The 20,636-nt window shown below is 41.2% G+C and overlaps 1 protein-coding gene across 2 annotated transcripts in view; it reads right to left on the bottom strand.

Annotated features, from left to right (window-relative positions):
- The window catches only part of WDR70 (WD repeat domain 70), a 221,056-nt gene that overhangs the window by 73,626 nt on the left and 126,794 nt on the right, over positions 1-20,636 (bottom strand). For both annotated transcript variants that reach the window (XR_014779175.1, XM_084781528.1), the window contains exon 10: positions 7,811-7,985. Coding sequence is in view for 1 of the 2 variants with exons in the window: in XM_084781528.1 (XP_084637654.1) it covers positions 7,811-7,985 (175 nt within the window). In the remaining variant the exon portion in view is untranslated. The remainder of the gene's footprint in view (positions 1-7,810; positions 7,986-20,636) is intronic.

The raw sequence follows: 20,636 nt of genomic DNA, 5'->3' as shown, positions 1-20,636 counted from the left end.
CAGAGGTGCCTGAAGTCACTTGGAAGACACCTCACCCCAGCCTGTGCCCTGTCGCTTACCACCCTCACCCCAGTGACGCTCGTTTAGCAGTTTGACTCTAAGAGACAAAAGCACAAGTTTGTGAGTGTGGGCAGAATAAAGAACGGGTCTCTTTTCCCTTCTTAGACACAAGTTGCCCCACGGGAGTCACTCTCTTTTCCTGCCCTGCCTCCCTTCAGCACCCCTGGCTAAGTTCCCTGTGGGCACCTGTCTCATTTCAGGAGTAAGTCTGCAGGAAGTTCTGCCTTTTCCTCTACTCCATCTCTAATAATGGTAAATTCTGGCCTTCATCCATCATTCTTGTGTAATGAGCCTCATTTCACAGTCTACTTGGGCCCCAAGCAAGGAAGATTACCTGGTCCACAGGCACCTGCAGGCCCTAAAGCCCGAGCACATGTGCACAAGCGCACCCAGCTCGTGTATGGCTCCACAGAACGATCTAGAGAGTCCCATCTCTTCCTGACGTGCTTAGAGTTAACACATGTTCTTCTTAAACTTTTCTATTTTTGACGGATATTTGTTCAAGTGAATATGTGCTGTTTTTACAATCAGAAAACATTAGCTAAAAACAACCTTCCTTGATGGCTATTAAGTGGAGCAGAGCTGGGATGAGCTTGCAGAGGGATTCCTGAGTGACGCTCTGGCTGTGTAGCCTAAGGACACTGAAGGCAGAGCTGAGAAATGACTGTCTCCAGCTTTGATCACACATAATGTGGATGATAATCCAGGGCTAGCCTGGGCCAAATGGTGATATATTTAATTTAGATATGAACATGGTGGCAGCTCTCAGGAATATGAAGTGGGGGGTTGAGGGGGGCTAATGTGAGCTCAGAACTACCCTGTGCTATATAGCTCAAGGTTAGCTTCGGCGACACAGCAAGATCCTGTTTCAAGAAACCAAAGGGAGGTGGCGATATTTCATCTAATCTGGATAAGTCATTTTGTCTGAATTCAAGTCAAATAAACCACAACAAAACAATTTCATCACTCTTTTGAATAGGATATTTTTAGCACTTTTCTATCAGAATTATCCCTTTTGAGCCATAATATGATATCCTAGAGTCAAAGTTTCTGATCTACCACTTAATGGCTGTGTAATCCTGGGCAAGTAGCTAAAATTTTCTCTTCTGTACTTTAATTTTCTCATCTAAAACATTATCTAACTATAGTGCTTACTTGAGGGTATTTTTCCTACAAGGCTCAAATGAATGCACATATAAGTGTGTGTGCATGTGTGTGAATTAAACACTTAGAACATTACCTGACATAAAGTAAATGTTTAATAAATACTATCTTTTATTAATATCATATGTTTTAGAAGACAACAGGCTGAAAATACTATGCAAATAAGCATCACCATACACTAAATTCTAAATCAACCTATAACATATCATATGATAATAATAAAGCTTGACTGAGTAACTTAAAAAGATCAATAAAGCAAATGAAAATCAAATAAACTGTATATAAAACCATGGTGTTCTTACAGTTTTTATTTACTTGTTCATTTTTCTCAATAAATGGTCTTCTAAGGCATAAAGAGTCAGCAGTTAAGGCACAAATTTTCTTTCCTTGTGAAGCTTCATGGAAAGTGAAATGACTAAGCCCTTAAACAAAACAGTAAGTCCATGAGGCAGGGAGATAGCTCAGCACATAAAGGCTCGTTTCACCAAGCCTGAAGACCTGGAGCTGGACCACTAGGTCCTACATGGGGCGGGGGGTGAGGGAGGGGAGGCAATTTCTGCAAGTTGTCTGTGCAGACAGTTTTATGTCAATACGAAAGTTAAAGTCATCTGAGAGGAGGGAACTCAATTGAGACAATTCCTCCACATGATCAGGGTGCAGGCAACCCTCTAAGGCATGGACTTAGCTAGTGATGGATGGAGGAGCCTCTGTGGATGGTACCATCCCTGGGTGGTCCTGGGCTCCATAAAGAAAGTTGAGCAAGCCAGTAAGTACCACCCCTCTATGGCCTCTGCTTAGCTCCTGGCCCCAGGTCCCTGCCTTACTTCAGTTCCTGTCCTGACTTCCCTCAATACTGAACAGTGCTGTTGAAAAGATAACCAAATAGACCCTTTCCTCCCAAAGTTGTTTGGGTCATGGGGTTTCATCACAATAAAATCCCTAAGTAAGAAATGGTCTTCTTAAACACACAGAGAGAGAGGTGGGGAGAAGGAGGGAGGGAGAGAGGGGGAGAGAGAGAGAGAGAGAGAGAGAGAGAGAGAGAGAGAGAGAGAGAGGGATGGCTCTATGGGGTAAGACTATGAACACCCAGAGCCTGAGCCAGGTAACATACCTCCTCCAGCCAGGCTCACCTCCCTAAGGTTCTGCCAACAGCACCACTAACCAGGGACGGAGTGTTCAAACCTATGGGGAATACCTCTAATTCAAACTAGCACAGTGCTCATGAAGCAGACTGACCATCTAGGACTGGTTTCAGTTGTGCCACTTACTAACCATGATTTTGGGTAGGCAACCCAACCCTTTTATGAGTTTTCTCATAATAATAGCATTTATAACTTAGGACAGCTATGAGGACTAAGTGAAATGTTACATATAAAGTGATTAAAATACCACCTAGGCAGTGACAGCACTCCATAAAAGCTATACTAACAACAACCAAACACAACAGAAGAGAAGGAATGACAGATTCATACAAAAATTTACAGTTTATCTCATTTTTATCTATGAGGGCTCTCTAAAACCTTATAAAGATTTTTGTAATTTTTATTTAATATTTAACAAATTAGAACTGAAGTAATTTTGGACAGTTCGTACAGTTGCTTTTGTTTTGCGGTGTATGCGGCTAGACCAAGTACTTACCACACTCTAGCTTTATCACTGAGCTACTCCAGCCCCACTTACCTGGGTTTTGAATTAGAGATATATTTTTCATGAAAAGTAGTCATTGAAATAATTTTTATGGCATGGATGCACAACCTACTCAGGTTATAAATTTTGTAACTGATCGTGTATTCAAGGCACCCAGACAGGACATGCACAGCAGTGTCTTAGTAACTAGTGGCCTCTTCCTTTGTCCCATTTAGATGTTAAACTACTTAGGAGTTTTTTAAATTTAATCTCAGAACACTATTTAGTTTAGGACCTCAGTACTAGTAACAAGCACTGCATGCTTTGCTTGGATGTTTTGAGTGATATTACAAATGTGCTCTAGAGCCATGCAAATCTGCGTCCCCGTGTCTCTTCCTAATTTTCCAGATCCTCAGTATGAGACCTAACAAGGAAACAAACATCTACATCTGGATTTCTAACCTTAATCTTTGTATTTCTCAGAGGTAGGCCATTTTCCCCCTCAAAAGAAGATACCAGAAACATTTTCCAAATTTGAAATGTTGAAAATTCTTGAAAAATATTAACTTTCCTTTATAACTTACTACAATCCTTTCCTCCTTAGTGTCAACATTGTATTGCTCTGACTTGACTTTTACAAGGGGGTAAAGGTTGTGAATTATTTTTTAAGAGATCATTCTTTGTGGGAAGGAGGGAAAAGACGCCTGGCGGAGCGCATGGGACATGAGAAAGGGCTGTAAGTGAGCCTTAGTGAGCCTTAGCGTCTAGAGGGCTGGCTTAACTGAGGAATTTCTGTTCTATTACCACTATGAGAAAGACAAAGTTGCATTCATAGACTATAGAGTAATTAGATACCAAAAGGTCCTCCATACATTACGCCTGGGGTCAACAGAAAGTGGCATGTCACAGAAAATTTAAAAACAAACCCAAAAGCAATTATTTTTGATTGAAATAATCTCAAAGATAAATTTTTAATGAATTCCTCACACATCTTCACATTTGTAGACAGTAGTAAATGATGAATAACTATGTAAAAATATTTTCCAAGTCAAAGTTATATGACTCTTGAAAAATGTGCAATAGATGACATGTTTATCACTAAGATGGGGAAGAAGCACACAGTATAAGGCAAAACATCACATATTTCCAAAATCTTTAATATTAACATGTTAACACTCCATTAGAAGGAAATCTGGATTACTGTATTGAGTATAACGAGAAGGGGTAAGAAGCTGGGAAGTGGTGATATGTGCCTTTAATCTCAGCACTTGGGAAGCAGAGACAAGTACATCTCTGAGTTCAAGGCCAGCCTGGTGTATATTGACAGCCAGGACTACACAAAGAAACCCTGTCTCAAGAAACAAAAAACAATACAACAACCAAAAAAAAAAGAAAGAAAGAAAGAAAAAAGGAAGAGTGAAGAAAAAAGAACCCTCATTAATTTTTTTTCTTCCGTCATAGTATATATACTTACAAAATGTAGAAACCCTTACAAAATGGGGAGGCAGATCCAAGGGGAGGCATGGTGCTCTCTGCACAGCAAGCCTAGCCTAAAGAATGAGGCCCAAGTCCCAGAGATGGACCTTGTCTCAATCAATCAATCAATCAATCAATCATGTTGGTAGCCCCGAGGAGCACCATCCAAGGCTGGCTTCTGCTCAAACATACATATACACTCCTCTACCTGGTAACACATACCACAAGAAAAGTATATAGAAAGAAGTTAGCAAATGTAAGAGTTTGGTTGAATTTGGTACATGAAGTAAGAAAAAGGATTCCAGAAATGAGGTATGGAACTGAAGACCATGTTACCCAAATAGCTACACTCACAAAGACACATACTGCCTGTTTTCTAGCATGCAGAATGTGGTTTTTTTTTTTTTAATGAAAGAAGGGAGTAAAGAGACTGTGATAGGGATGTGAACATGAGCAATGTACATGACAAATGCATGTGAAATTTTCATAAAGAAGCCCAATATCCTTACCATGATATATGCAAATGTTGGTAGCTTTAAAAAGCCACATTATAAAAATTTAACAGAAAATACTACTAAAAACTTTTTAAAGCTTGGGGCTGGAAAAATGGTCTAGTGGTTAAGAACTCTGGCTGCTCTTCCAGAGAACCTGGGTTCAACTTCCAGCACCCATGTGGTGACTCACAACTACGTTACTCCAGTATATAAACATATATATATTTGGAATAACAATTCATAATTATGTTAAAATCTGTTTTAAATCAAGGAGAATTTCCTGATTGTAAGAATTTTTCTTTTCAATTTAATATGTTTTCAGTTTACATTAATCCTCTAATGTAAAAATGAGTAAAATGTAACAAATAAGATACAGCATAGTAAACTACATGTTCACATGTTACTAAATTCCAACAAAATAGAATTAAAGATTGGAATTAGCAGTATGGTACTGGCCATAAGCCCTGAATACATGGGTGCAGAAACTGGAACTCATGCCTTGTTTTCCACAAAACTGAAAATAATAGACTGTCCTTATTTCAAGATATGCAATATTGGTCTTCAAAATCTAAACTCAACTTTATTTAAGGACTAATAATAACACCAGGCATGGTGGCACATGTTTGTAGTCCTAGCACTTGGGAGGCAGAGACAGGCATATCTCTGTGAGTTCAAGGCCAGCATGGTCTACAAAGCAAGTCCTGGCAAACCAAGGCTACACAGAGAAACCCTGTCTCGAAAAATCAAATCAAATAAAAGAAAAAACAAACACAGGTCCTAGGAGAAAGGCGCCTGTACACACCCCATTCTGAAAATACTACTATTAAAGCTACCTAAGGAAAGTACATGTTTAAGTTAACAGTACCCAGAGACGATGAAAACCAGTTACCAAAAGACTTACTGCTTGGTTAAAATTCAGTTTACAATTCAAAGGCATTTTAAAGTCTCTGTGCTGTTATGAAGCTTTATGGAGTTTACAGTGGAGATGAAAACAGAAATAAAAAGATCTGACAAACAGAAAATGCCACAGATGTTTCCAGCATTATCAGTATGAGTTTGCCCCACCATGACACGTCCCCTTATTTCAACACAACTGACCTCACTCTCTGAAAAGACAAGTGTGCTCCCTAGAGTCCTGCTCAAAATGTAAATGTTTTAAAATGCAAACGTTTGACTAACACAGATGAATAGATTATTTTCATTTTATGTTTATTTTATGTGCATGAGTGCTTTGCCCACATGTGTTTCTGCACCATGTGTCCGGTACCCTCCAAAGGCAGAAGAGGGCACCAAATTCCCAGACACTGGAGTTACAGACAGCTGTGAGGCACATGGGTGCTGAGAATTGAACCTGGGTCCCCTGAAGAGCAGCCAGTGCTGCTGAGCCCTCTCTCCAGCCTCCTCTAATATAAAATTTTTAAAACTCAAATGTGAATTTCACCAGGGCAATGGTGATTTTAATGAAAATACTCCCGAGGACTCACAGGAGCAGCGTGACTGGAGGCGTGGTCTTGTTTGAGGAAGAGTGCCTCACGGGGTGGGCTTGAGGTTTTCAGCCCAAGCCAGGCCCAGTGTCACTGGCTTTCCCTGCTGCCTGCAGATCCAGATGTAGAACTCTCAGCACCTCCGGCACCGCGTCTGCCTGCACGCCACCATGCTCCCTACCATGATGACAACGGACTAAACCTCTGAACTGTAAACCAACTCCAATTAAATGTTCTCCTTTATAAGAGTTGCTGTAGTCAATGTTGTCTCTTTACAGGCAGGAATTTTTAATCAATATTCTTAAAACATGAATACTGTCTGACATATAGTACATATTCAATAAATATTAATTAATAATTTGACAAGACCTTCTATTTAAATAAAGAATCTAACTGTACTATAACATTTGTAAAAGCTGATGAGATGCATAATGGGTAAAGGACACTTGCCCGCAAGCCTGAAAGTGACTTGAGTTTAATTGCTGGGACCCAGGGTGGAAGGAGAAAACAGACTCCAGCAAGCAGTCCTCTGATAGCCACACATGCACCATGGCGCACGCAGGCACACACATACACAAATACACACACACATACACACACACACACACACACACACACACACACGCAAGCACGCACACACATGCACACACATGCACACAAGCACGCACATAAACACACACATCAAACAAGAAAATAAGTAAATAATATCTAAAAAAATTTTTTTAATATTTGTATACAACTTTAACATTGGTAGCCTCAACTGCTTTTACCAATCAAATCCATCCACACCTAACACAAAAACCTTTTAAAGCTCATTGGTAACCTACAGATCTGGGGATTGTATGATCCTTTTCAGTTCCAAAATTTACTCAAATGGTGAGATACAACTCTAGAAAGAAAACGTGAACCCACTGAAAGGGATTAACGTAGGAAGCAGTATTTTTAAAAACGTGTTAAAAATTATTATAAAAATTATCACAAAACTGGCATAGCTTGTTCGTGGTTCTCTTACGTCCTTTAAAGTGTTTTCTAGCTCCCAGTTTAGTATTGCTCCATATTGTTCCTAAACTTTTCTCTTCAAATTGAGAGTTCATATAATAAGCTGCACTATGCTTTTTAAATTTTACATCTGAAGAGTAAATTGTTTTTAAAAATTATGTCCTAAAAAATTCAGAGTTGAGACACTGTTTATTGTAAAAGCCCCAGGGCTTGATAAGCCAATGCTGCAATTTAAGTCACTCTGAGATGAGGACCCTGTACTCTGCATACCTTAGGACGATGCTTGGCGTGGCTTTAGCTGCTCTTTGCAGACAGAAGGTAACAAAGTATTGACTTGAGCTGGACATGGGGACACACGCCTTTAATCCCAGCACTCCAGAGGTAGAGAACTCTTTGAGTTCAAGGCCAGTCAGGTCTAGAGAGTGAGATTCGGCACAGTAGGACACCCAGAGCTACACAGAGAACCCCTGACTCAAAACACAAAACAAAATAAAAAGTCTGACTTACTGTCAAGTTTCGATCCCAGATCTGTATGCTTCCATTCTGGCAGGCAGCGGCCACAAGGTTCCCATCTCTACTGTACGTGCATGTGCTGGGAATGACCTTCTTACCCTGCATTGTCCGTGGTTTAAAAACACTTTTTTGCTTCTTTGGATTTTCAACTTCCCAGAGCCTCACAGTCCTAGAAAGAAAAAAAGGGAATATCATTTATTAACAATAGTTTGAAGGAACAGGTGAGGTCCATAAAGACTGCTTTGCCTTTTAAGGTCTTTTTACACACTGTAAGAAATTCTTATTTATGAATAGTCACAGGAATAAAGCACACCATTTGGTATTTGAATGATGTCATCAAATTAAAAGATGAATAGCAACTTCTACCTCAAAGCTATTAAGTTACATATAGTCCATAGCCTGTAATGCAATAGGCTCTAAGCTTTTCTGACTTGTATATCTTTTTTCTTTTTGGTTTTTCAAGACAAGTTTCCTCTTTGTCTCAATTTATAGACCAGGCTGGCCTTGAACTGACAGCAATCTCCCTGCCTCTGCCTCCTTGAGTGCTGGGCTTACAGGCTTGTGCCACCACACTGTATAACTTGATCAGGAGAGATGTTAGGCATATGTCTCCTCTTTAATGCACACAGATTTATAAATTATTGACAAATGTCAGTGAATTGCTCTATAGTAGATACTAGACAATACACCAAATAAGCAAAAAACAAACAAAACCTCATATCCCACTCTAGGGTCCAAAACAAGGACCTCATGCCTCTGGGAGCTGAGCACAAGCCCAGCTCTCTCCAAGCTCTCACCATGCAACCCAGCACAGGGCAGAACACACTCCTCCTCACTATAGGGAGAGGAGCACTGCCACAGGGGAGATGAAAAATATCATCAGATACCAAAAAACAAAGGTGACACCAAAACCTCCTGGGAGATATATGCAGCCAAGACACAGGGGACACCCTTAATGTTCAGGGAGAGGAAAATCTAATATTCTATGGCTGAAATCAAGGCCTGGTCAAATAGACAAGCCTGAGATAATTTATTTCAACCTAATATGTGATATAAAATGTTAAATTATAAAATGTTAAAAGTTAAATTAAAAAACAAATAGAAGCTCAAATTTACGTAAAGAAACTGAAGGCAAATATAAAAGACATTTAAATGTTTAAATCTTTTTCAAAATTATATGACTATGAAGAAAACTGAAAGTAACACACTGTGAGTCTTACAATACGTATTCAAATAAAACATAAAGTAACAGCACAAAGGTTGAGAAGGAAGAATGGAAAAAAGACTTTGGAAAGTTAAAGATGTAGTTAATAAATCCCATCAAATCATTAACATAGTTCTACAAAACATTTGTGACAATGGAGATAAAATGTCTATAAATGTTACTTCTATTAGTACTAAGTAAAGCCACTAAGAACAGTGGGATCAACTTGCTGTGGACATGAGCATCCTAAATGAAAGACGCCATCTTTATGGACCTTGACAACATCAAAGTGTCGAACCACTATTTTAGGAACAAATTTACAAACTCAAACTTGACAGCAGGTAAGCAGGGCTACAGTTTGCTGGACTGCTTAGGCACTGATGTGCCTTCATTTTATCTAAGTCCTGTTCTCATGTCACAACCCCAGAGATGGACCTGGGAGAGAAGCTGTATCTTCTTGTCCTTCTTCTCAAAGTTGCCACACTGAATCAATCTACCTTTGAAGTATACAAACAGGTAAGTCAATAAATTTGACAATTTAGATAAATGAACAAACTTTCCAGAAACAGGTAACAATCAAACCTCACTCAAAAAAGTTACTATTATTCATATATATTAATTAAAATATTACTAAAATATTGATATATTTACATAGTACAGTGAGGGGGGGGCACGCAAAGAATATGTAATTTAAACCTCCCAGTAGCTGGGTGTGGTGGCTCATGCCTATAATCCAAGCACTCAGATGCTGAGGTAGGAGGCCTGCCATGAGTTCAAAATCAACCTGAGCTATATAGTGAGATCTAAGTCAGTGCGAGCAAAATTAAGATTGTATCCTGTCAAAAGAAAAGAAAACTCAAGACAACCTTACTATAGAATTATCTCTAATATTTAGGGATGGAATACAGTTTACAATCTTTAATCTAAAGGTCCAGAACCTACAACACTCCAAAATCTAAAATGTTTTAAAGTATAATACCTCTAACAACTACTTGAAGTGATCAAACCTCAGTTATTAGAGTTGTCAACCCAGTGTGTTATCTTAAGATTGTGCTAGCTAAAAATGGTGCTATACACCTGCAACCCCAATATTCCAAAAGCAGAGACAGCAGGACTGCAAGCCACAAGCCAGCCTAAGCTATGTAGCAAGACCCTGCCTTTAAAAAAGAAAAGAAAGGTCTAACTGCCTAATGTAGCTTCAAACAAGGGTTTGGAGAGTCACAGGAAACCCAGAAGGGCACAATGGTCTACTGGGAAGTAAAGAAGCCCATGTTACAAGACCCCATGTTGGTAGTCAGATGCCTTCAAGACTTGGATGAAACTCTTCAATGTCCGTTCATCAGTTAAGTCTGAATTTCCCAGACTCAGGTGCAGCTAACTTTGCCCCATGAGGTGTAAATGAGAGAAGACTTCAAGGAAGCCTCTGAGAAGGTTACAGTTTCTTCTTCATCTTCTTCACCCTTTAGTCTGGCAGGTACCTGAATATGAAACCGAATGCTACGCGTTATGGGTTTAATTTACAGTCCCAGAGTGCCTTAGTGGGCTGAGTACTGGTCCACACACCATTCCTCCTCTTGGGGGAAGGAACTGTTCAAATGTTCACCTGCTTTCAATATTAAGTGGTTCATTTTCTTTTTCTTAGATGCTGACAGCTCTTTATTCTAGACACAGGTTTTGTTTCTTTTGTTGGTTGGCTGGGGGGGGGGGGGGCAGGAAGTGGGGATGGGGCTCAAACCCAGAGCTGTGCACATGTTAGGCAGCACACTGACTGAGTTCATCTCCAGCTCTGGAGCTAATTTCTTGATAAGCAATGTATTTGCAAAGTAGCAAGTATTATCCAAGTATATTATCATGACCTTTCATTTTTTAAAAGTATTTCAAATAACAGATTTTTTTTAATGTTGGTGGGCTGGAGAAATAGCTCAGCAACTAAGAACATTTGCTTAAGTGTTCAGGCCCTCCTGCAGAGCACCATGGTTCGGCTCTCCACACCTACATGGCAGCGAACAACCTCTGCACCTCCAGCTCAGGGCAGCTGATGGCTTCTCATGACAGCATGGGCACTACAATCATGTGATGTGTAAACACTGACACAGGCGACACACACATACACAAGGGACACCTCAGAAGACCTGGAACTTCTGATCCTCCTGCCTCCACCTCCTATGTGCTAATATGATAAGTGTGTGCAGCCATGTCTGGTCTACATAGTACCAGGGGTGGAATCCAGAGCTTTTGCAATGCTAGGCCAGCAATCTACCAACTAAGATAATGCCCTTTTACATTATTATACAGTTTAATTTATCAGTGTTCGGGAGCCACATAACTAGTCTTACCCAACCAAAAATCAGAGAAACTGCCCCCCCTCTATTTCTTCTCTAAGATTTTGGTTGGTTGATTGATTGACTGGTTGGTTGGTTGGCTGGTTGGTTTCTCTGTGTAGCCTTGGCTATCCCAGACCAAGCTAGACGTAAATTCAGAGATCTGCCTGCCTCTCTATCCCAAGTGCTAGGATTACAGGTGTGCACCACCACACCCAGCTTTCTCTTAAGTTTTATAGTTTTAAATTTTATGACTAGATCTATCATCTACCTGAACTGGCTTCAATACCTAATCCAAGGTAAGAATCCTAGGCTAATGTTTTTGTACATGGATGTTCACTGTGACAGCACTGTTTGTACTTGAGTATTATAAAGCCTTCCCTTACTGAAGGTATCCCGTATTGCTTATCTCTGTTAACTGTTTCCCATAATTAACAATCACCAAAAAAAAAATCGAGAAACACTACATATGTTTTTATTTTTCTGGCCCAAGCTCTGCAGTAGTGAGGATAAATTACAATAGTCAGCTTCTCCTTTTTTATAACTGAACATCCCCAATGACAGATGGTACTTTAGACTTATGATGGGAACGGCCCCACACATGGATAAAGAATCATCATGTGGCTTGTTTAAAGTTCATCATGTCTAAAACTGGGATGATGATAGCAACAATGAGGGGCTGTGAGGACCAAATGAGATTAGGGATGTAAACATATCTAGGACAATACTTGGAACACAATAGGCACTCAATAAATATTTGTTCTTTTCTTTTGCCTTAGGTCATAAATAAAAAGCAAAGCTAATAAAACCAACAACTAAGTAATTCCATTTACTTTGTTTTTCCATTTACTTAAGCTTATTAACAGGTTGGGCCAGTTGTCAAAATAATGAGAAAGTAGAAATTAGTTCACCTAACGTATAGATGTGTGAAATACAAGTTTATACAACATCTAATAGTGAGTAATTACACTATTTCAGGCTCTGATTCTCTGAATTAATGCCTAAAAAATAGATGCTAAAGTGCTAGCCCATTAGGTATCTGTCAGAACATTTTATGCCTAAGAACACATCTTTTGAAACTTGGAGTGATATCTGGCCTTGTAAAATTAAAAGTGTGTTTCACAAGGAAGATTTAAAAATAGAAAAAGGACCTTCCCAGGACTTTCTGAACATAAAATGAAAACACCCAGAAGACAAGAAAAAGACACAGGTGGGGTCATTACACCGCCCCAGGCACAAATGCTCTCTGTCTCAGAATTTTGGATTGTTTCCAGATACAAGTCTTAAACTTTCTGGCATCTGCTATAGAAATGCACCACGGCACTTGGCAGAAGCCAAGGGAAGCATTAATTTTGCATGGAAATCACTTAGATCTTGGTTTAATTTTTCTCAAAAGACTACACAAGCAACTCAACTGATATAAGAGTCTGAAACTTATGTACTCTCTTGGTAGAAAAAAATAAGGCCTTCTTTTTAAAAAATATTAAAGTATTCAACTTCTATAGAAATTAGGACAGTGCTCTAACTTTCATGAAAACCCACAACAGTCTTTATGAGTACACACTTGACAGGAAATTCACATACATATATTAGAAACTACAGTGAGAAAGACAATGGTCCCTTTCTCTTGCCTGGTTTCTGGAGTCACTCCAGGATACATACTCAAATCTAAAGATTTGGAGCTGGAAGCCTCCGATGAGAGAGGACACAGGAAAGTTGTATTTCTGGGTTTGGGTTTCACGCACTATCTTTACTAGTTGCACCCATTTACCTGCAAAGCTCATAATTTCAATTTTTATAGCTGAGTATTATTCTATAGTGTATACGTACAATTTCTCTACCTGTTCATCTTCATCAGTTGAAGGACATTTTTGTTGTTTCCACTTCCTAGCTACTGTGAACGGAGCTGCAATGAACATGGCTCAAGAAGCATGTGTGGAGTAGGCTGTCGAGTCCTCTCCTTCGGGCATGGGCCAAGGAGTGATACAGGTGAGTCAGATGGTAGTTTATTTTAGATTTTGAGACTTCCTCAACACTGACTTCCAGAGTGGCTGCATCATACTGCAATCCCACCAACAGTAAAATAGTTTAAATGGCATTTTTGCAGCTTTTCTGTTATGCTTCCTCCAAGGGCCAATGACCATCTCACAAAAACTCCCATCCGTGTATGAGAAGCCCTCCTTTGAGTTATTGGTCAGAGTTTTCCAAGGGACTCCCAAAACATTATAGGCTATTGTTGTTTCCTTGGCTGTCCCCAAGAGGTAGAAGGTTAGTCCTTATTGCCAAAGACACTATGCATTTCAGAAACAGGGCCCAAAGTCCCCAGAGCTGGAACTGACCTGAAAGCACAGTACAAGCTTCCAAAGGAAGGAAGCAAGCAACTAACAGTCCTACCCAGCTGTGCCATCTGTGAGCTCAACAGGGACCAGCATGAGTGCACCCTCTGGGTACAGTAGTGGCACACACAGCTTGGTGGTGACCAACAGCTCTCTGAGTGGATTAAGACCTGCTCAACAAGAGGTGAGCGGTGACTAGTACTGGGAACGAGACAACTCCTAAGGCCAGTGAAGGAACGGATCTTAGGGAGGACCTACAACAACCACTTTCCTAGACCAGCATAATCCCTAATTATCTTCCAAACATTTGTCTTCACACCCATAAGTAAATGTAATTCCCTCCCCTCATCAAGGGAATGTTTTTATGTTATATATATGTCTATATGTTATAGAGAACATTACAGAAAACCACAGCCAATTAAAATGCAGAGTTGTGGAGCCCAGTCCCATTGGATGCATCTACACTACAACTTCTACACCTAAGACCCAAGGATCACTGTGGAAGAGAGGGCAGAAAGATTGCAAACGTTAGAGGATCAGGAAGTTTGCTATGGACTGTGCTTCCTAGGAATATCAGAAGCTGCACACACAAATTCTCACAGCATGACTACCTGAGCATGGTCTGAGCAAGGACAACAATCGTAGACATGTAAAAGTGGACAGGGAAGGCCCTGGAGGCCTGAATCCTTCACAAAGAACTACAGCAATTAAGGAATGCTGAGAGCGGGAGAAATAGTCTTCCCCAGAGCAGACCATGCAAACAGTCAGCTCTGGAAATATACATACAGGTAACAATATACAGATAGAGCAGGTTCATAATCATGTATTTATATGCATTTATATACATGTATTTATATACATTATATGCATTATATACAGATGCAATTATATACATTTATGTATGTGACAACATTGATGGAAAAAGAAGCCATGAATTTGACAGAGAGCAAGGAGAGGTATATGGGAGGGTTAGTGGGGAGAAGATGACATATATTAATCTCAATTTTTTTTCTAGTTATGAATCACAATGCAAATATCTAATGTGCAGGATACGCTACCCTGTAAAAAGGGCCATTTGACCCCCAAAAGGTCATGACCTACAGGTTGAGAATGGCTATTCTAGAGAAAAGAATACAACTGAGAATCAACTGAGTGTGAACAAACATATAAACCAGTGGAAACTGCAAAAGGCACACCCTGGTGGAGTCCCTTAGAAAAGAGACAGCAAGAAGGAAAATGGGCTAGCCAAGGACAAACATCAGGTCTCTTTTGGCTCTGCTGACAGACAAAAGACAGCACGGTGAGGAAAACCAAAGGACAAAGCTTTATTTTAATTTTATCCCAAAGTAGCTCGGGTTGACCTCACTATGTACCTGAGGAAAACTTCTCATGCCTCTAATTCCTGGATGCTCAGATCAGAGATGGATGTAAACTCCCAGCTTGAGGAGGTTTTTAGGTGGAAGGTATGATGTCAGCATCAGATCCAAAGACAATGAAGTAAACAAAGTCTGAAAGGTCTTGACATGATTGAACTGACAAGTCACTGTAGATGATTTCAGCAAGAGCAATTTCAAGAAAATGGCAAGTGCCTGAAGGATGGGCCACAGAAATCAGAACGTTATTACTTCCCAGGCCGAATTCAACAGCACTCTGAATTAGGACTAGGAAGTAATAAGGAAGAACTGTGCCTGCACAAAACAGAAGGTTGGTGTGGCAGCACTCCTGTAACTCCTGTACAAAGGAGCCTAAGACAGAAGGATCACCTAAGCCATAGAGCAAGATATCACAAGCAAACAAGTAACACACAAATAAAGCTGGCGAGAGAAAGAGCAGGCAGAGAAGGTAGGGAGAGGATGCAGCACTCAGCTTGAGTCCTGAATGACTGATACCAAGGGTTGGGAGATAGATTTAAGGGGTTTGGGCAGAAGAAAAGTCTTGAAAGAAGAACACTGTACATGTGTGTGTTTCTGAGTGAACACAAATTTGTAAACAGGTGTGTATGATTGTGCTGTGGTATAGGATGCTTGTACATCTGAATCTGAAGGTTTGTAAGCAGGCTTCAGGGGGAAAGGCCCTGTAAGCAGAGTTAAGAAGTGTGCACTGTATTCTAAATCCTAGGTGGATAACGGTGCTTGCTCTCAAGAATGACGGCCTGAGTTTAACCCCAGAATCCACATGGTGGGCTGTTGGGGAATGGTCTGATGTATTTTGATGCTAATTACTGCTTGCTGTCTCTGAGACCCACCTTTTGATTAATAAAAAGCTATCCCACCTGGGCAGGGCAAAGGAGATAGGTGGGGATTAGAGAAAGAGGTATCCTGGGAAGAAGAAAAAAGATCGCCACGAGGAGGAAGGAGAAGAGACCAGAAGAGAGGAAAGAGAGGAAGACCACCATGCACTACATGGAGGAGCACATGGCTGGCCCAGATGGAGAACATGAGCAAGTATATGGGATTATGGATGGGAGGTAGCTTGATAGAAGTTATTGGAAGCAGATGTCATGGGATTGAGACAGGGATCCCATGCCTGCTCCACTATGGGAGGTAGTTTAGAGGATTGATATCTGCCCTGCCCCAGGTTAACTGAGGCTATTTTCAAATATAACAAGTGTCTGTGTCTTGATTGATTGCTAGCCGGGCCTACAGGTAATACAGATAACTTTAAAAAAACAATAGTGGACAGAAAGAATTGATTCTCACAAGTTGTCTTTTGACCTCTACATGCATGCTGTGGCATCCATGACTCCCTAGTTGAGTAAATAAAAGTGTAAAATCTAAGAAGATGGTAGAGGAACAACATAGGCTACACCGCACCCTCATGCTTGCCAGCCCCAGGCCCTAGCGATAGACTTCAGTCTATAGCTAGAGTATAGAGCCAATGGAAACTAAGATAATGGCTCGGACAAATGCACGAATGATGCTGGTAGTCACAGTTTGTGGGGAACTGAAGGTGAGAGAAGACACTACAAAGTAGTTAAGATATTAAAGGCCCAGTGCTGACTAGCCAGAAATTATAGTGAGTAGGTCTCTGAGCCCCAAAATGGGAGAATTCTGCACTTCTCCAATTGAATCTCCAAGTACTTGACTGGACAACAGAAAACTCAAAAGTGAACCCCTTGGGTCATAAGGCAAGTCACTCAGTTCTGCTCCACTAATGACTTCCCCTTATAATGCGTCTTGGGCTAAGAAATCAAATGTGGATTGAGACTAAAATATGGAGACTGATGGCGTATGTCTGTGGCTACTGATGGCTTTTACTCATAGAAAGGAAGTCACTCTGCAGCATAGTGGGCAGAGGCAGAAGACGATGGTGGCCAGCACAAGATAAAGGAGCAACGGGCCTGCACCCACTCTTTCCTGCCGGTGCTGCCAGGACTCCCCAGTGCTGCTGGACCAGTGCCCCTGAACCCGTCACGTGCCAGCAGGCTGCCCAACCAGCTGCTAAAGTGGAACATGATTACTGCCATTACTCTACTTTTTAAAGGCTTCCGAAATACAATACACATACAAAGTTTTCACTTAACCAACCAAATTCAAAAGTAGCAGACTCCACATCTGCAAAACAGATTCTACAGATACAACTGCATTGCCAAAGAGTGATTCAGTGCGAACTTGAAAATGAGATAAATATTCGCCTCTCAAAAGGGAATAGTTTCTCCTGACTGAAAAACTAAACAATACTTAATCAAGTTGTAGAGTTAAGTAGTGAAGTCAATGTTACTTTAAAAGTTTACACTAAAAATAGCGAGCCATTTCAATATCTCTAACAAATTAATCCACAAGAAAACTCTTAAACTTGCAGGATTTTTTTCTCAGTGGTCATGAAAAGTCAAAATCTGTTTGGCAGTAAATTCAAAACACCACGCTAATGGTCTGACTAGGAACTAGATGTCAAGTAAAGTTTGGACTCACAGTCATGACAGCTGCCGTGTCAGCGCTCACGGTGAGGTAGGTACCACGGCAGCCCAACACCATGCAGCACTCTGGCTGCTTTGGATGAAAATGGTCCCCACGGACTCAAAGGGAGTGTTAGGAGGTGTGGCCTTGTTGAAGAAAATATGTCACTAAGGGTAGGCTTTGAGGTTCCAAGTGCTCAAGCCAGGCCCAGGGTCTCCCTTTTCCTGCTGTCTGTCAATCTGAATGCAGAAGTCTCGGCTCCCTCTCCAGCACCATGCCTGCCTGCACGCTGCCGTGCTTCCCGCCATGATGACAATGGACTAAACCCCTGCACTGTAAGCCAGCCCCAATGAAATGTCTTCCTTTGTAAGAGTTGCAGTGGCCATGGTGTCTCTTCACAGCAACAGGACACAGCCTAAGACATGCTCATAACACTTTGAAGAAGGAGTTGCTATTACCTTTATTTTGCAAAGGGAGATTAAGGCGTAAGAGGACTGATAATTACTCTAACATCCAATGAGGTGGAATAATTGAACTAACAGACCTGGCGTCAGGCTGGCATCCAGGGTGCCGTGGCTTCTCCATCACCGAGCCCACTCCACCTGATCCCAGCTTCTGTGCATGCCTGTATGTCTGTCCACTACAGTCAGGTATAACCCCTGGAGCCACGCAAGAACATGCTACTCTGCTGTGCTCTCTGGTCACTTGGGGCCTTTATGATTACCCAAACAAATGTGCTGAGAAGCCCACTGTCTGCAGCATAACCACTAAGTACAGTAAAAGCTAAACAAGTGTCAGGTCCATATTCCATCATCATTATGTCTCACCATTATGAGAAAGGGACTGTCTTCTGGTTCCTATCAGTAAGAGACGGACTCTGCCCACGGTCACAGTCACCTTTAACACAGCCAGGATTTGCTTCTGTGTGATTGGTTGTGTTTGTTGATTGTAGCAGGGTCTCAAGCAAAGTTGGCTGCACTCCACAAGCTGTGGAGACAAAGGTCCTGCCTCTACCTCCCTAGTACTGGGACTGCGGGTGCATGGCAACATGCCAAGTTTATGTGGCACGAGGAACTGAATGCTAGTTTTTGTGCATGCTAAGGAAGCACTCTGCCAACTGTGTGATGTACTCAGCTTCAGAGCTCAGTTCTGTTTTTTTTAACTCGGGACAACATGGTTCTCTAATATATAAAGGATGTCTAGGAATCTCTAATGGTACGATCATTGTGTAAAACTGGGCCAGATACTGCTAAGTAAACAGAACATTCTTGTGGTACTTGCTACATGCCATGACAAATACTACTTACAGCTGTTAGTTTCTAGGGACTAGAAGTCATTTCATGGCTCCCTAAGTATCACAAAATTTGATTGCATCATTTGGTCTTCACCCAGCCCTATAGTAAATTAGTCTAAATAAAGCGTGCTTACATTCTCTAACAGAAATGACCCATCCTGTAACTGACCAAACGCAACGCCAAACACCCTAGTCAGGCAACCACGACTTTCATTTATTTTTGTAGTTTTATCTGCTTTGCTCACCACACTCCCCAGGAGTTATCTAAACCATTCTGAGAGCCAGGTGTGTGGACTTGGCGATCGTCTGCTGACTGAAGCCTTAAAAGGAGCTCACCCTCTCATATTCAGCAGGCAGTGAAGCAGAAGCATTTGTCCCCTCTGCACACACGCGGTATCTATTAGCACTCCCTCAGAGCCTGCCTCGGCTTCCCCCCTCGGACCTATGGGGACATGAAGAGGGATCTGCATTACATGTGGCTTTCACAGAGATCTATAGCTCCCTTGGGTTATCAAAGAAATCCATTATTTTTCTCAGTTTTTTACGTTTTATTATAATTTATTCAGATTACATGCTGAATATTATCCCTTCTCTTGTATCTTCCCGTTCCCACTCACTCTCCTTTCTTCTTCCACCCTACTCCCCTCCCCTAGACCTCCAACAGAAGGGGACCTCCTCCCCCACCGTATGACCACAGCCTATCAGGTCTCATCCTGGTAGCCTGCTTCCCCTTCTTCTGTGAGCCACCAGGCCTCCCCACCAAGGGGAAGTGATCAAATTGGGGGCACCAGAGTTCATGTCAGAGGCAATCCCCGCTCTTCACACAGCTGTGGAGAATGAGCTGTTGATTGGCTAGATCTGAACAGGCAGTTGTTCTTTGTTGGTGCAACAGTTTGTGCAGGCCCCCTGAGTCCAAATCCACTAGCCTTGATGGTCCCCTTAACTCTCTGGGTCCTTCCACACCCCGATTCTTCCATACCACTCTCAGCAGTGCTCCACCTGGAGTTCAGCATCTATCCCAATACCCCACTGGGTGGAGTCTCTCACAGGACATCTATGTTGGGAAAATATCCACTTATAAATGAGTATATACCATGTGTGTCTTTCTGGGTCTGAGTTAACTCATTCGGGATGATCATTTCTAATTCAATCTATCTGCCTGAAAATTTCAAGATTTCCTTCTTTTTAATAGCTGAGTAGTATTCCATTGTACAAATGCACCAGTTTCTTTATCCGTTCTTTGGTTGGGGGACATCTAGGCTGTTTCTAGATTCTGGCTATTATGAATAAGGCTGCTGTGAACACAGTTGAGCAAATGTACTTGCTGTGTACTGGAGCATCTTTTGAGTGTATGCCCAGGAGTGGTATGGCTGGGTCTTCAGGTAGCACTATTCAGTATTTTTTTTAACTTCTGAGTAATCTAGTTTATCTTGGTCTGCAGAAGACCAGACAGCTGATCTTAAACTAACTGCATTGCTCTGACCCCTTCTGATAATGTCTTTTCTTTATACTTGGGAGTCCTGCTTTGACTTGTGTTTGGTGGTTCACAAAAAACTAGCTAGTGCATAACAATGATTAAGACTGATGACACTGAAGTCAGATTTGCCTGCTTTTAATCTGCCCTCTCAACTTAATATGGCATCTTAGCCAAGTTACTTAATATACTTAATGTACCAGCTACTTTCCTCATTACAATGACCAAATACCTGACAAGAGCAGAGAGTTTGCTCATAGACTAAGAAAGAAGATAGACTACCACCGTGGGGAGG

Source organism: Acomys minous (assembly GCF_964271855.1).
Source record: "Acomys minous genome assembly, chromosome: 5".
Lineage (NCBI taxonomy): Eukaryota > Metazoa > Chordata > Mammalia > Rodentia > Muridae > Acomys > Acomys minous.
This window is presented reverse-complemented; position numbering and strand designations above follow the sequence as displayed.